Genomic DNA, 14,376 nt, shown 5'->3' with positions numbered 1-14,376 from the left:
CTTTCTACATCAATAAGAAGTTCCCATTATGTAGAAGAGATGGAAATGCAATGTCTGGATTCTTCATGATTTAATATTGTTAGGGATTAGAAATACACGGAGCAAAGCACCTCAGTCATCTACATTAAACGTCACACGGGAAAAAACTTATGGATGCAAATAATTTAAGAAAGGAGATTCAATGTCAGTCAGATAGTACATAAAACATCCTGTAAGTATGATATGCTATCTGCTTCTTGAAGAAGCGCAAAGAGATCGCACTTTTGTAGTTTGCGTTCAACCTTTTTGGTTGTATGCCTTTATGAAAGTAGATGTTGCTAAATTCCAAGATGCATCCAGGAATTGAATAACCAATTTTCAAAGAAATAGCAGTTTCTCTTAAATTCATTTCTTATGATATCTCTCTTGACATCTTAGAGGTCTTATTTGTGAGACAACACTGTGCCTTTTAACATGATTGAAGGATCCCTAGATGCTACCCCAAGTTATCAGTCTTGAACCTGTGAGAGGGTTTTATTGTTTTGTCAAATTCAACATAAACCAGATATACTACATCTATTCAGGAGGCATCTGTCCCTCTTCTGTCAGTCATTGCACTCAAACGTTCTTTAAGAGCAATCACCTGGAAGCAGACAGTCTACATTTATCTGCCAGCTAAATTGGTCCGGGAGGGATTAGCCAAGTGGAAGAATAAGAGTTCATTGTAGGCTATAAGTCCTTCCTTCCTGATTTTAATGTTGCCTATCAGATGGTAACTGCAGCATAATCCAATTCTTTATCAAATACAACATCAATCAGATATTGACTGATCACCATCTTCATTACGACCTCATGATTCAAAGGGAACACAAGAGTTGTCTGAAATTATGTGCCATGTGTACTATATAAATCATTGTAATGCTTTCATACTGTCGACATAAGTACAGTCTTTGTTTACACTTCACAAGAGCTTTTATAATTAAATAAAAAAGAAAAAGAAGAGTGCACAACCAATATTTAAACAGAGGCCTTTCACTATCTGCTGCTTCACGTTAATGCATTCCATTATCTAGGATCATAGTGCTACTTTAACTGCACAAATTGAGACTCCAAGACCAATCACAAGTTTAGCTACAAACGTTTCCTAAGGGTGTGATTCACCACCTTCTCCCTAACGATGTCATAAACAAGTAGTAGATAGTCTTACTATACCTACACTGTTCAGCAGTCTGAGTATAAAAGGACACCATACTTTGTCCAATGCCACTGTACAATATGCACTGTAACAGACTTCAAAGGAAGTCAATCTGTGTAAGGTTTTATTCATTACTGTAAGAATGAACAATCCTTCATGTGCAAAGCTCAGTCTAACCAAGTATGCAACATACCAAAAATTACCAATCCAGGTTTATTCATCTCTTCATCTGAAATGCAGGCCCTTTGAGGAACATGACTTGAGCAACACACATGGCATAACTTAGGCTATCTGGCTAGAGAACGGTTGAGCCTCATAACTGTTCAGATTGCAATGCACACAAGATTTTACAAATGCAAGAAAATGATGAAATCAAGGTGCCAAATACTCCTAAAAATGTTTGGCGACAGTCCAAATTAGTTCTACTACATTACAGTATTTTGTGATTAGGCAAACACACTCAAACACACTTACGCATATTTTTGCGAAAAACCCAAAGCAACTTTTTTCCCCCTGACAGCATGTACCATTGGTGCTAAAATAACTCCTTTCAGTAACTGAACTACCGCAACCGACTAAAGCAAGTCTGATTTCCAGCGACACGCGCAAAATATTCAATGGGACTTTAAGTGATTTCTCTCACATGTAGTTAAGTCAATGGAGAAGCGCCATTGACTACTGTGTATTATCGTTTCAATCAACATTCCATCGGAAGCTTTCCCTCCCAAATGGTTATCATTGAAAACTTGAAGCAAACGTCCAGGATTGCTTTATTTTTCATATCAGATTATATATTTCGATATCAGATTACGAAATTACTAAAATTGCTAAAATAACTCCTTTCAGTAACTGAACTACCGCAACCGATTAAAGCAAGTCTGATTTCCAGCGACACGCTCGAAATATTCAATGGGACTTAAGTGTGTGATTTCTCTCGCATGTAGTTAATGGAGAAGCGCCATTGACTACTGTGTATAATCGTTTCAATCAACATTCCATCGGAAGTATTCCCTCGCAGATGGTTATTATTGAAAACTTGAAGCAAACGTCCGGGATTGCTTTATTTTTCATATCAGATGATATATATTTCGATATCAGATTACGAAACTACGAATATTTTATTTCCATTCGGTCTACTTTGCACTTTATTTACGTTGCAGTCGCAACACTGATAATGGTTATAATACCAGTTGTAAAAGCAGGCCCTCACTTCTTTTTTTGGCATTTCGTAGCCAATGGCTACTATTTCCCCCCTTCTGTAGTCTGTACAGCACTGCCATTTACTGTGTTGTGGTGGGTTTGCAATATTGTGACTCATCATTATAAACGTACAGCGCCCCATGTATGTATTACAGGGTTCGTTATTTGCTTTAGTGTGGAACCTTAAGTCGTTCATTTACATCTTTGATTGTATTGGCCTAGAAGATGGTAATCATGCATAACACTTAATCATATATTAGGCCAGTTCCACGAAAATGATGAAATAATCGGTAATCGGCATCGGCCCGATTGTCACATGAACTAATCGGTAATAACCGATTATCATATAATCGGTCGAACAACTTGCTATTCTCCACAAATGTCATGAACTTGGACAGTTCATGCTTGGGTTGATAAAGACACATCCTACATGAACCATTTCTGCAAAATTAACAGAATTACACAACAAGTATAAAATGGTACCATATATTTAGTAGATTTTTGCGACATGGAGCCAAACAACTTTAAATTCTGAATCCATGACCCACTTTTTTATTTGATTTTTGTTCAATTGTAAGTTTCTTCATGTCAATGCTGTGTATAGCTCTGACCTGTGGATACTCCCCCCTCCCCCCCTCACCCACCCATACTTTTAATCTTCCCTGTTCTTGTCCCCACCAAGTTTACCTGGCACATTTGTTCCATTTGAGGTTCTGAGATGAAGACATCATCACTATCAGTTACAGCCAGCTGCATGTCATCCAGCCAATCATTCAAGTCACTGTACAAAGCCTCAAAGTCTGGTGAAGAACTGCATGGCAATGGCCCAGTTACACTGGAGCTTCTGTAACAAAAAGAATTCCGAAAATATGAAGACCTTCCAAACTTGGCTTGGCATGTATCCAACTGGTTATCCAACAGGTGAGCTCAACTTGGACACCAGGTCTGCTTATTTTCCAGCAGTCGAAACGCACAACAAAAGCAAGTCAACCTTCTTCATCACACATGGTATGAGGAAAAAACCATCTACCCGCAACATCATTCTCGTTAATGTTTCTGCATTAGTACAATAAAATGAGTATACAGTCTAACAGGTATTTAAGCGGAAGTTCTTACAGTACTGTCCAAACTTGATAACACAGCAAGTTACAATACCATAGTCAGTTACAATACCCTACTCAGTTACAATACCATAGTCAGTTACAATACCCTAGTCAGTGTTTGTGGTGGGATACATCTGCAATATTCTATAATTACTTTACAGTCAATATTAATAACACTCACCAGCAGATACCAAATGGCCTCTTTGCTACTAGATGAGGCAACTGCCTCAAAAAAGACCACAACATGTTTTCTTGAACAATAATACTTGAATATAAAAACTGAACAAAAAACATCTGATAAAGGAGTCAACCTACAGACAAAGAACAACAAACATTTAAGCCATTTGGAGATCCGCATTGCTTCCCTAGTAGTGCTTAGTTGGCCAATTATCGCCTCTATTGGTTAAATGAACAGGAAGTGCACTCTGTTGAAGGAATCATATATATGGATGCAAAACAAAGCAATATCTTCATTACTCTGGAGATTTCACACGCAGACCTTCCATACAGATCAATACTAGTATAACTTTGTCCATCAATAAAATTATTTCTGCTTGAATAGCTTCTTGAGTTACCACACATCTGAAATATTCATGTATATAATTATGAGATTGTGGACCATACTGTAGGTTAATAATATACTTGAGCATTTGACATGCAAGTCAGTGGTCAAATTCTTGGAGACACAAGGACACCCTATGACCTACTTATGCCAATCAGGGAGACGTTTCCATGGATACGACTGTACTGGTTTCCAAAAATATGGTAACATGAATATTAAGACAGCCAATAATCTTTTCTATCTTTTCCAACAACCAAGATCAATTCATGTTCTAAATTTGTAGCATGTAACTTCTAGACACCTTTGATGATAGCAATGTCACTGATGATCATTTAAAGATCCAATTAGACTTGTAAATAAGACCAGTATGGAAGCAAATATTTTTACTGTGTGTTAAAACTTTGTTTTTTAATCATTTTTTGGTTACTGAACTTAAGTAGTACTTAGAAATTTAACTAAGATAGTCAATAAGTACATTGCTTACATTGTAACTCAATTGGTCAACACTACAAGGCACCAACACTGTACTATAGTACTAGCAAAGCAGCATTATTTTGGTGGGGAGAATGTTAGCAATCACTTGCTTTTAAATTTGAGGATACATATTTTTGCAACATACAGCACCTACAGTATAAGAGTGAAATTGGATGCACAGCTCACTACATATGGTTATAAATGAAGGCTTAAAACTACTTCTCTGTTACTTATTTGGTAGAGAGCAAGCAATGTGTGTGCAGGGAATTTTCTTCCCTTCAAATATTGGTATCAACCGATGTTGGGATCTAAATTATCGAAAATCATTAAACACTGTTATTGACACGTCCATATCAATTTTGGGCTAATCCTATCACACTGTGCTATATTGCAAACATTGCCCTTGACACAATGCCAGGTTCATATGCTTTTCTGATCATTTTCAGGAACAAACACTCTATGTTCTAAATAATTGCATTCTCGTGGGCTGTGATCAAAGTTCACTTTACTCAGGTCTCTCGTATTCATAATATGAATTAACATACAGTAACAGCTCAAGTCAAACCTGTCAATGTTTTAATAGTTTACTACAGTGACTCAAAAGTCTTTTAGAGCCACTGATTAAACCAATTCCAGCTACTTCTCATTCACTGCCAATATAATGCCCTTTAACCCTCTTCTTTGTGTGTCCAATGACAGATTCCACTAAACATGAATATTGGAAAACATTAATTATAAGGATAAGAAAATCAAACAAAATGTAGTTCTAAAAGTCACTGTAAGACTGTTTTCTAGGCTTCTAGACCATATCACCGTGACAGTTCTACATTGTGAACACAACCAGTATGCACATTGTTGTATAAATACAATGAACTTCAATTTCCTCGAGTAAAAGGGGGGGGGGGGTGCAAGTCAATTCAGTATATCTGATAAAAAGATCCATTTTTTTAGGATTGCTTTTCAGTCTCTTAAAGGTGGAAAAACTAAGGAAACCCTTGCCTGCTATTCATTAAGCAAAAGTAGTTAATACTAAGTAGTTAGTATAGTACTGAAGATTAAAATAAAGCCCACAACATATAGTAAAATTAAACATTCACCAAACTTATTACAAAGAAAACAGAATGAATGCACAAAAGATACCACTTTAGCAACTACCAAGAGGTTCATATAATCAATGGAAACCATCAATTGAACCTTATATAGTATTTCACAGGAAGGATATAACTGAAAGTAAGCATCAACATTCTGAAAAGTATCCTTCACTGAATATGCAAATTGAGACCAAAGAATTGCAAATTGTATACCTGCCACTAAAATATACTGAGGCAGAAAGTAATCATATTACCTTTAATTTACATCTTACACGTTGGCAGTGTCCTCAAAGCTTTTCTGTGCAATTAAAAGATCTAGTTTCATTTTGGTATGGTTTGCCATAGTGCAGTGAGGATGAAATTGCTGTAGCATTAATGTAGTGTGACTTAAAAGTATCAGTTACATTGACCATGTTACCATCAAAGAGTAAACTGCTCTTGCCAAATGTAAAAATCAATGTAGCTGAGAATTTTAACCTCAGATTAAACCCCTACTAAGCATGTTACAAGCAAGAACATACATTACCCACTGGAGGTTGGTGTCAACCACATGTACAGTATACATGTAAAAGAATGAAAGTGAAGAAACTGTATGTGTTGTTTGAGTATTAACAATTTGGCATGCTTTATACTTACAGAACAGTCTGTGTATCGACTCTAACACTGTTCAAAGTTTCTTGTACTTGGGGCAAGCGGTCCTGGTTGCAGGTCAGACGCAGGTTCATGTGATCCAAGGTATCCTGAATTTGTTCAATGTCCGCATCCTAAAGTGGAAAACAAAAGTAATATATTAAAGCTGAATCCTTACCGATGGTCCAGTCATATTGCACATCTGGTGAGTGAGAGCAAGGTTGCGTATGTTTGACAGACTGCCACATTCATTAAATTGCTAGAGAGTTATAAGTGTAACACGCGCCACATTCAATAAAAATTTACATGAATGTGGCAACTTCTTCAAGATGTTTTAGTTACTGTACATTACATTCGATCAATCTACTAAATACTAAGCTGTTTTCATACTCTGTAATCAAACGGTTCATACACTCATTGTCATCCAAAGAAATTGCTGAAATAACTGATCTTTTACACTGTTTTCCGGGACACACATCTTAACAATGCTGTAGAATATAGTTGGTGATGTCGATTTCCATCTTTAGAAACAAATACAAAACCAATCCAAAAATAATTTTATATAATTAATGCAAAATATGTAAAGAATATATAAAGAAGGAAAAACACTCAACAGTGCATGCTAGCAGGCTGCACCATTTCGACAAGGCGACATACATCTTACTAGTCTGACCAAAACAAGAAAACCTACACAAATGTAGTCCACACTGCAATTGAATACAGACATCCAGGCACATCCTTGAGTCACTAGCAATCGTGACAGACTATCTATGAATGACTGGCAGGAAAACCGGACTGACGGTTTCCAGTAAACATGGTTTTAGTGCCGCCAGTCAGAGGGCAGGAATGTTTGATTGGAGTAACCTTAACTTCTAATGTTGAAAGATGTATAATGGTTGAACTATATATGTACTGTAAATCATAATGGTTTGGAGCAAGTACATCAAGCAGACACATAGATGACTTCACAAAGGCAATACTACAAAGGGGACACTGTACAGGAAAGTTGATATTTGTTAATCTTTGGTAATAATTGCTCCTCTTCCTCCAGTCGGTTAAGTCATCCAAAAATAATCACAAGTGGTATGATTTATTTGAACTGGAAGCCCATCAGTTTAAATGATAATAAACAAATATATTCTAGATATCCACCATGGCAGGCAGTAAGAAATACTTGTCTTATGTAGAGTTATGACACTTCAACATTCCATACTTTGGTCCCTGTCTTTACAAATTAATGTATAAAAGCTGATAATCTACCAGATTTTATACTTTGCCCACTGTTGTACCAAGGAGTTCTTAGAAATAGCTCTAAATTTAAACTATAAATTATCAAACCTTAAAGCAAGACACAATTCCTTATTCCTACAATTTGTCTTAGTGAACTAAAGGTTAAGTGCTGATGTAATACAACAGGCTTAGAGTGAATACAAGTGTTGAAAAAATTGTGCTGCTTTGGTGTCTAGGACAACAACAATACTTATATATATATCTTTGTTTAAGAATAGTCATGTCACTAGAATTCAGAATCTTCTGCATTCATACATGTCATGGTAATGTGGAACCATCAACATATAGGCAGATGATAAATCTACACAAGCATGCCTTCAAAATAGTGGATATGGAAGGAAGCACAAGTTGATCGACAGGAGCTGCGTTGATAAAATGTTGTCAGTAAGTGTATGCTAAGTTGCAGGAATATATATGTAGGGATGGATAGCTAAGACAGGAGTAAAGTACAGTAAAAGAAGCATTTCAATGAAATCTAGGAATAATAGCAACATCTGATGGCAGCAGTGGAGGGAGCTAATTAACTCCTGTGTTAGAGGGATATTCTGGTGACACACTTATCTTGAAGAGAAAAACGTTTCTTAAAGAGAAAAACGTTTCTTTGATGCTAGTTGAAAACCCCATCTGACTATATCTGGATATAAGTTTGATTAAATGAAACCAAGTTTGACAGAATGAACCCTCCTTTATTCCAGTGGATCATAGTAGGGAACATGTGATGTCAAAAGTTTTACTTTCCTAATTATAAGTTTTGTGTTGATTTCTCCCTGAAATGTGATTCCTTTGGATTGTTTGCATAGCAGTCAGTGTTAAAGTCGTATTTAGAATTTCAGCAAAATGCAATATTATCTTCCTCCCTGGGTAAATGATTTAAACATCACAAAGTTAAGACAAACACATTTTCAGTTCAATTGCCAGGATGACATCATTCACTCTGCTGTTGCATTCCAAAAATACCACCAAAATTGAAAAAACTCATGGCTTTCTGATACTGAAAGTAAGAGGATGTGGTTTTGGCCTAATGATGCAGAAAATCCACATCAGTTTTATCAAGCAATCAACTTCAACCATTGGAACGTCTGTTGAATGTTAAATGATGTACCTGCAATGTACTGGAACCAATTGATGTTTCCACAACTGCTAATGCTTCCTGGATCTGTTTAGATTGAATACCAAGATGGCTATCGAGGCAGTTCCACTCAGTCTCGATGTCTGCTAAAGTGTCTTCTAACACCTCTCCAAGCTGAGGAAAAGCATCCAAAAAGTTTCTTCCGGTAAAGAGAATATTCTCCAGTTGATACTGATGAGTCTTCACTTCTAGAGCAAATGCCTGATGAGGGAAGTTGTGATGATATGAATAATTTCATAACACTCTTTGACAATATCAAAGCTATCAATGAGAAATATAACATGTTGCATTGCTTGTACACAAACTCTTAAGTCCATGTGATATATACCCTCTGACATGCATTTTAAGCCTGCACAGTAAAATAAATATTGAGTACACAGTAAATTGTTACCTTGTCATCTGAAGCTATCCATTAATCTAAAACACTGTACTTGACAACACGTTATATTGCAGAAAACTGATCAGCCACTCAGAAGTAACTGAATATGTGAGCAACACAGAATATGTTAGCATATGTTGTAGCTCGAATGTTCAAAACAGAAGTAAAACATATGGCACGCCAGTTACTGATTACCGAAGCAATTGTGGCTGATATTACAATTAGTTATTTTCATGCAACTGTACACATGTAGTATTAGATACCATACCAGCACCATTCCTTCCATAGGAAATAGAATTAAAGTAGGCAGGGAAGACTTACCAGATGCCTCTCGAGTTGTGTTCTAATGTTGACAATATTGTGCTCCGGTGCACGCCATGCCTGGGTAAACTCTATAGCCCCCTTGAGCCATTCCCTCAAAACTTTAAGATCCTTGGTGAAAGCCTAAAAAATATAACCAGACATTTAATTACAAATGAATAATATACACAACTCTTCCAATTAAGACTACAGGTATACATAGATCCACAGAAAAAGCCCTGCAAACATCCATAAACCCAAAGTATTGCAATTAAGCTTGCAGAGAATTCATGGTCACAGACGGAAGAAAGTACAGATAGCTGAACCCCTCAGGTGAGTCCAACCTTGGCGTATTTAATCCTGTACCACTCAGCAGCAGATGATCAACTCTTAACCTTGCACTCAGAATTAATCAAATTCCAGAGTGATGTGCAACCTCTCCACCTGAGCTTTACAGTGCTCATCTATCCTCACTGAAACTTAAGATAGTTTACCTTGCAGGAAAACATAGCATCAAAACATGTATTACTTTACAAAGACGATACTTTATATTGATAGCATGAGGTCCAACAGTCTAAATACTACCTAAAGGTTAACGAATACATAGAACTGTTGGATATCATGTCAAGAACACCCTAACATTAAACTTGATACACAATTTACATCTGGAAGGAATTATGACCAATTTCAGAGACTAGAAAAGATCATAATGAGTCATCATGTTATCGTCATGGAAACAAAAATTATGAGGGTTATGATATGATAGTGCCCAGGCAATTTGAAGAGTCACTGTGAGGTGGAATCTGAGGAGATCCAATTTTTCAATGGATGAAGCCTTCACATCTAATACGAGTTTGACTAATAAACCCACAGGTGCAGCTCTCTACAGTAGCAACTAAAAAAAGTCATCAACCAGAAACAAACCAAGAACGAAGCGGGATGTACAGCTAGCTTTTATATTGCAGGAAGCAAAGGATTAAACAAAACAAAAAATAAAGAAATTATTTGCTGAGAAGTAAGGAGTTCAGAATTTTGATAGAAGTCTTACAAACCCGGTTCTTGTATGTAATTTGAGTAGACTGGTATATATATACTGGTGATCAGACTAACAAATTGAGTAATATACTGTACCATTTAAAAGTGCTGAATGCTCAACCTTTAAAATCCCACCATAAGTACTGACACACCTGGCAGCTTTAATGGGAAATTTGTTGTCATTTTGACATTTAAAGTCATTTAAATTTACAGTCATTCAAAGAAAGTTACAGCCATTAATCCTGATCTTTTGTGTACCACAAATGCCTTATTAAGTATTTTCATTTGAAGTCCATACCAGATGTAATCTCTCCTGTTGTGAGTTGGTGAACGTTTTAGTCATTAACTTTTTTTTTATGTTCAGCATTCATTGCTTTATCCAATAGAGTAAGATCTAAGAGTTTATCCTGGGCTGTATCTTTTTATGAATTTCTACTATAGGCTATGGGCAGCTTGGTAGTGACAGACTCATTAGAAAGGAAAACGCCTTCACACCAGACATTCACATTATGAAAATAACTGCCAACGGAGCAATTTAAACAAATAGATACATTCCCGGGATTAAACCTACCTTCCTATAGATAACTTGCACGTTTCCTTCTAATGCCAATTTTCTGGCCACCCTGTGACCCAAGTAAGCTAATAAAAACAGCTAATTCCTTACGGTTTTTAAGGTCTTTTGTCTGCACTTCTTCAAATGAATATAGCAAATGTTTTTCTTTTCAGGTGATTTACCTTTACACTAGTTCTAGGACCTGTAAAAATGGAACATTTCTTTGAAGTTTTCCCTTTTGTCAGCAATATTTCCAGACAATTTGTTCAAAGGGAATGAAGTAACTTCACTGTTGCCATTATTGTCACAGTTAGAATGTTCCAAGCAAACATTAAACTTCTGACTCTAGTCTCACTTCCCTTTCCCAGTACTGTGCTTTATGACTAAAACAAAATTGTCTCACTGAAAAGGTCTACAAATTACCCATTTGAAAACAAGAAACTCACACATTTCCTTAATTTTATCACTGTCTATGTTTGTTGCTTCTAGGGGACCAATGTGAGGAGGGGGTGGGGGGTGGGAGTGGGGGGTTGGGAGAACAAGGCAAACTGAATGCAAATTCAATTTACATGGTGGCCATTGATGTTTGTCAAAGTACTAGCGAGAGCAGCTGTTTACATTTTCAGACTAATTTATCATGATTAATAATTCAAAGAAGCACTAATTGCCTGCATCGAGAGTGCAAACAATCAACACTATGAAGATAACTAATTGAAACCTGTTAAGATACCGTTGTGTGATCTCAAAATCCAAATATATGCCTGATACTTCAGGGAATAGGATATTAAGTGGTTTAAAGTTGACACCTATGACAGAGGAATAACTGCTGTTTGTTAGTTACTACAATGCTTTACTTAAAATTATGTTTTATATGATCAGGTACAGCACATCATAGGTCAGATTCAAACCTTACAGTATATATAGTCTAATTAGTACTCAATAATGAATGGGCAAAAAGGAACCAGAAGGAAACATAAAAACAGCTTGCATGAAATCAACTTTGAACAGCAACAGCATGCTAAACTAGTAAAATGAATATTGGTGTCTTTTCAAGGACGAGACAATCAGTGATTGAACTGAACACAGTGATGGTCACAGAGTCGGGGGAGGGGTTCTAACCATATCACTTCAACTAAACTGAACAGAAGGGTGGCAATCCCCCCCCCCCCCACAATTGATACAGAAAAAAACAATGGTGTCCTGTACAAATACTATTTATATATATAAGTATATGATATTGTTTCATCACTTCATGGTCTCTCATGAGCAAAAAGGAATTGTTTACTGTAATGCCCCAGAACAAACTAACAACTTTCAATGGAAAGAGTAAGAAACAAAGTCACTGCAAAAAATTGAAAAGTTTTACAACATCTGGAACTCCATAACCCCACACACAGTCATATGTGTAAGCTTTGTAGGGTGAAAGGCTTGCACCACCAGCCCACAACAGAATTAGATAAACAAGTGGAATTAAAATAAAGCTCAGCCAAGATAGCTAACACTTCAGGTTCTACACTAAATGTGTATTCAAACAGTGCATTTAGTACAGATGTTGTAGGTAGATCAAAGGTACAAGCAAGGTTATATTGTCAACCTTTGTTTAAGACAGTATCAACTTCCTGCAGTCACTTCTGCAAGATGACTTCCTAATTTATTACTAACCGTTCAGTCAATGATTAGTTCCTTTTATTAATCACATGAAAGAAGACAAAGGAAGAGCTTTTCACATACTACTTACATATTAGCCAAGTTAGCCCTATTCACATCAAGTCTACGGTACAGAGGGACAAGGACTCGTTGAGAAGAGTCACTAATTGTCATTACTAAGCATATATCTATGCATATTTTATACCTGTTAATAAATCATCCATTATAACCACAGTTGAACTAATCATTGACATGACTCAAGCCCCCAATATATGTGACAATGCTATTCATTAAGTAGAGTATCACACATACATTCTTTATTACAATGTAACAGGATGTAAATTTATGTAAGTTAGGAGGCCCATCAATGCCTAAGTTACAATCCTGCTCTTCTTTATGGCCTTTGTGCTTCACAACAAAGCTGATCTGGGAGTGAGACTCAATTTTTATGACAGGATATGCCTTGTGACTGTTTCAAAGGCACAACTCTTAAACCTAGGCAACAAAACAAAGAGAAAAGTTGATGCTGTGCAGGAAAATGGATTTTAATGTCCAAATACTGTACGAAGACGTCATAAAGGCAGACTACTATAACACTGTTCGTTCATGTGGCAATCTTCAACTATAGACTGAATATCTACAGTCTGATATACCAAACTGAATTGCATTTTATATAGCAGGGACCTATCTGAAAGCAGAATCTAGGCTCTCTGGATAAAGATTAAATGCAAGGAGTACACCACTACATATTGTGAACAATTGAAATGCTGCTCGAATACACTGAGCAAGTATATTATTTCAAATATATATATTTTATATATATTTATATATTATTTTAACAAGCATTTAATGAACAAATCTCAGACTGCTTGTCATTAACCAGCACAGTAATTAACAAAACTACCACAAAGTATTTTCAATTCAACAATAACATCCTACATTACATTACAGGCTCTTCATGCTTCCTATTATCTAACAATTTATTTGGTGCAGGGGTGAATGTTACAGTAACTGCTATGTAGTCAGTGCAGTGTGCCTATGTAGTAATGTCATCCCTAATGAATGTCACTAGCCATCATCAATATGTGAAATTCTGCAGTACTGTATGTGTCAGCTCTATAAAGGATGTGCATACAGAATGATACAGAAGATCTGAATGGTACAGTGTACAGTTTAACTGCTATGCAGTCAGTGGAGTGTGCCTATGTAGTAATGTCATCCCTAAGACCCTAATGAATGTCACCAGCAATCATTAATATGTGACATTCTGCAGTACTGTATGTGTCAGCTCTATAAAGGATGTGCATACAGAATGATACAGAAGATCTGAATGTTACAGTATGTACAGTTTAACTGCATGTAGTCAGTGGAGTGTGCCTACGTAGTAATGTCATCCCTAATGAATGTCACCATGCAGCCATCATCAATGTGACATTCTGCAGTACTGTATGTGTCAGCTCTATAAAGGATGTGCATACAGAATGGTACAGTATGTACAGTTTAACTGCTATGTAGTCAGTGCAGTGTGCCTATGTAGTAATGTCATCCCTAATGAATGTCACCAGCCATCATTAATATGTGACATTCTGCAGTACTGTATGTGTCAGCTCTATAAAGGATGTGCATACAGAATGGTACAGTATGTACAGTTTAACTGCTATGTAGTCAGTGCAGTGTGCCTATGTAGTAATGTCATCCCTAATGAATGTCACCAGCCATCATTAATATGTGAAATTCTGCAGTACTGTATGTGTCAGCTCAATAAAGGATGTGCATACATTACATCTACACATCAACTTACAGTTAGAT

The 14,376-nt window shown here is 36.4% G+C and overlaps 1 protein-coding gene across 4 annotated transcripts in view; it reads right to left on the bottom strand.

Annotated features, from left to right (window-relative positions):
- LOC139970469 (uncharacterized) overlaps nt 1-14,376 on the bottom strand; it is a 58,328-nt gene that overhangs the window by 22,565 nt on the left and 21,387 nt on the right. For all 4 annotated transcript variants that reach the window (XR_011794155.1, XM_071976211.1, XM_071976212.1 and 1 more), the window contains 4 exons: nt 9,354-9,476; nt 8,627-8,854; nt 6,241-6,368; nt 3,062-3,218 (listed from right to left, as the gene is read on the bottom strand). Coding sequence is in view for 3 of the 4 variants with exons in the window: in XM_071976211.1 (XP_071832312.1) it covers nt 3,062-3,218; nt 6,241-6,368; nt 8,627-8,854; nt 9,354-9,476 (636 nt within the window). In the remaining variant the exon portion in view is untranslated. The remainder of the gene's footprint in view (nt 1-3,061; nt 3,219-6,240; nt 6,369-8,626; nt 8,855-9,353; nt 9,477-14,376) is intronic.

This window comes from Apostichopus japonicus, chromosome 8 (assembly GCF_037975245.1).
Source record: "Apostichopus japonicus isolate 1M-3 chromosome 8, ASM3797524v1, whole genome shotgun sequence".
NCBI classification, from domain to species: Eukaryota; Metazoa; Echinodermata; class Holothuroidea; order Aspidochirotida; family Stichopodidae; genus Apostichopus; species Apostichopus japonicus.
This window is presented reverse-complemented; position numbering and strand designations above follow the sequence as displayed.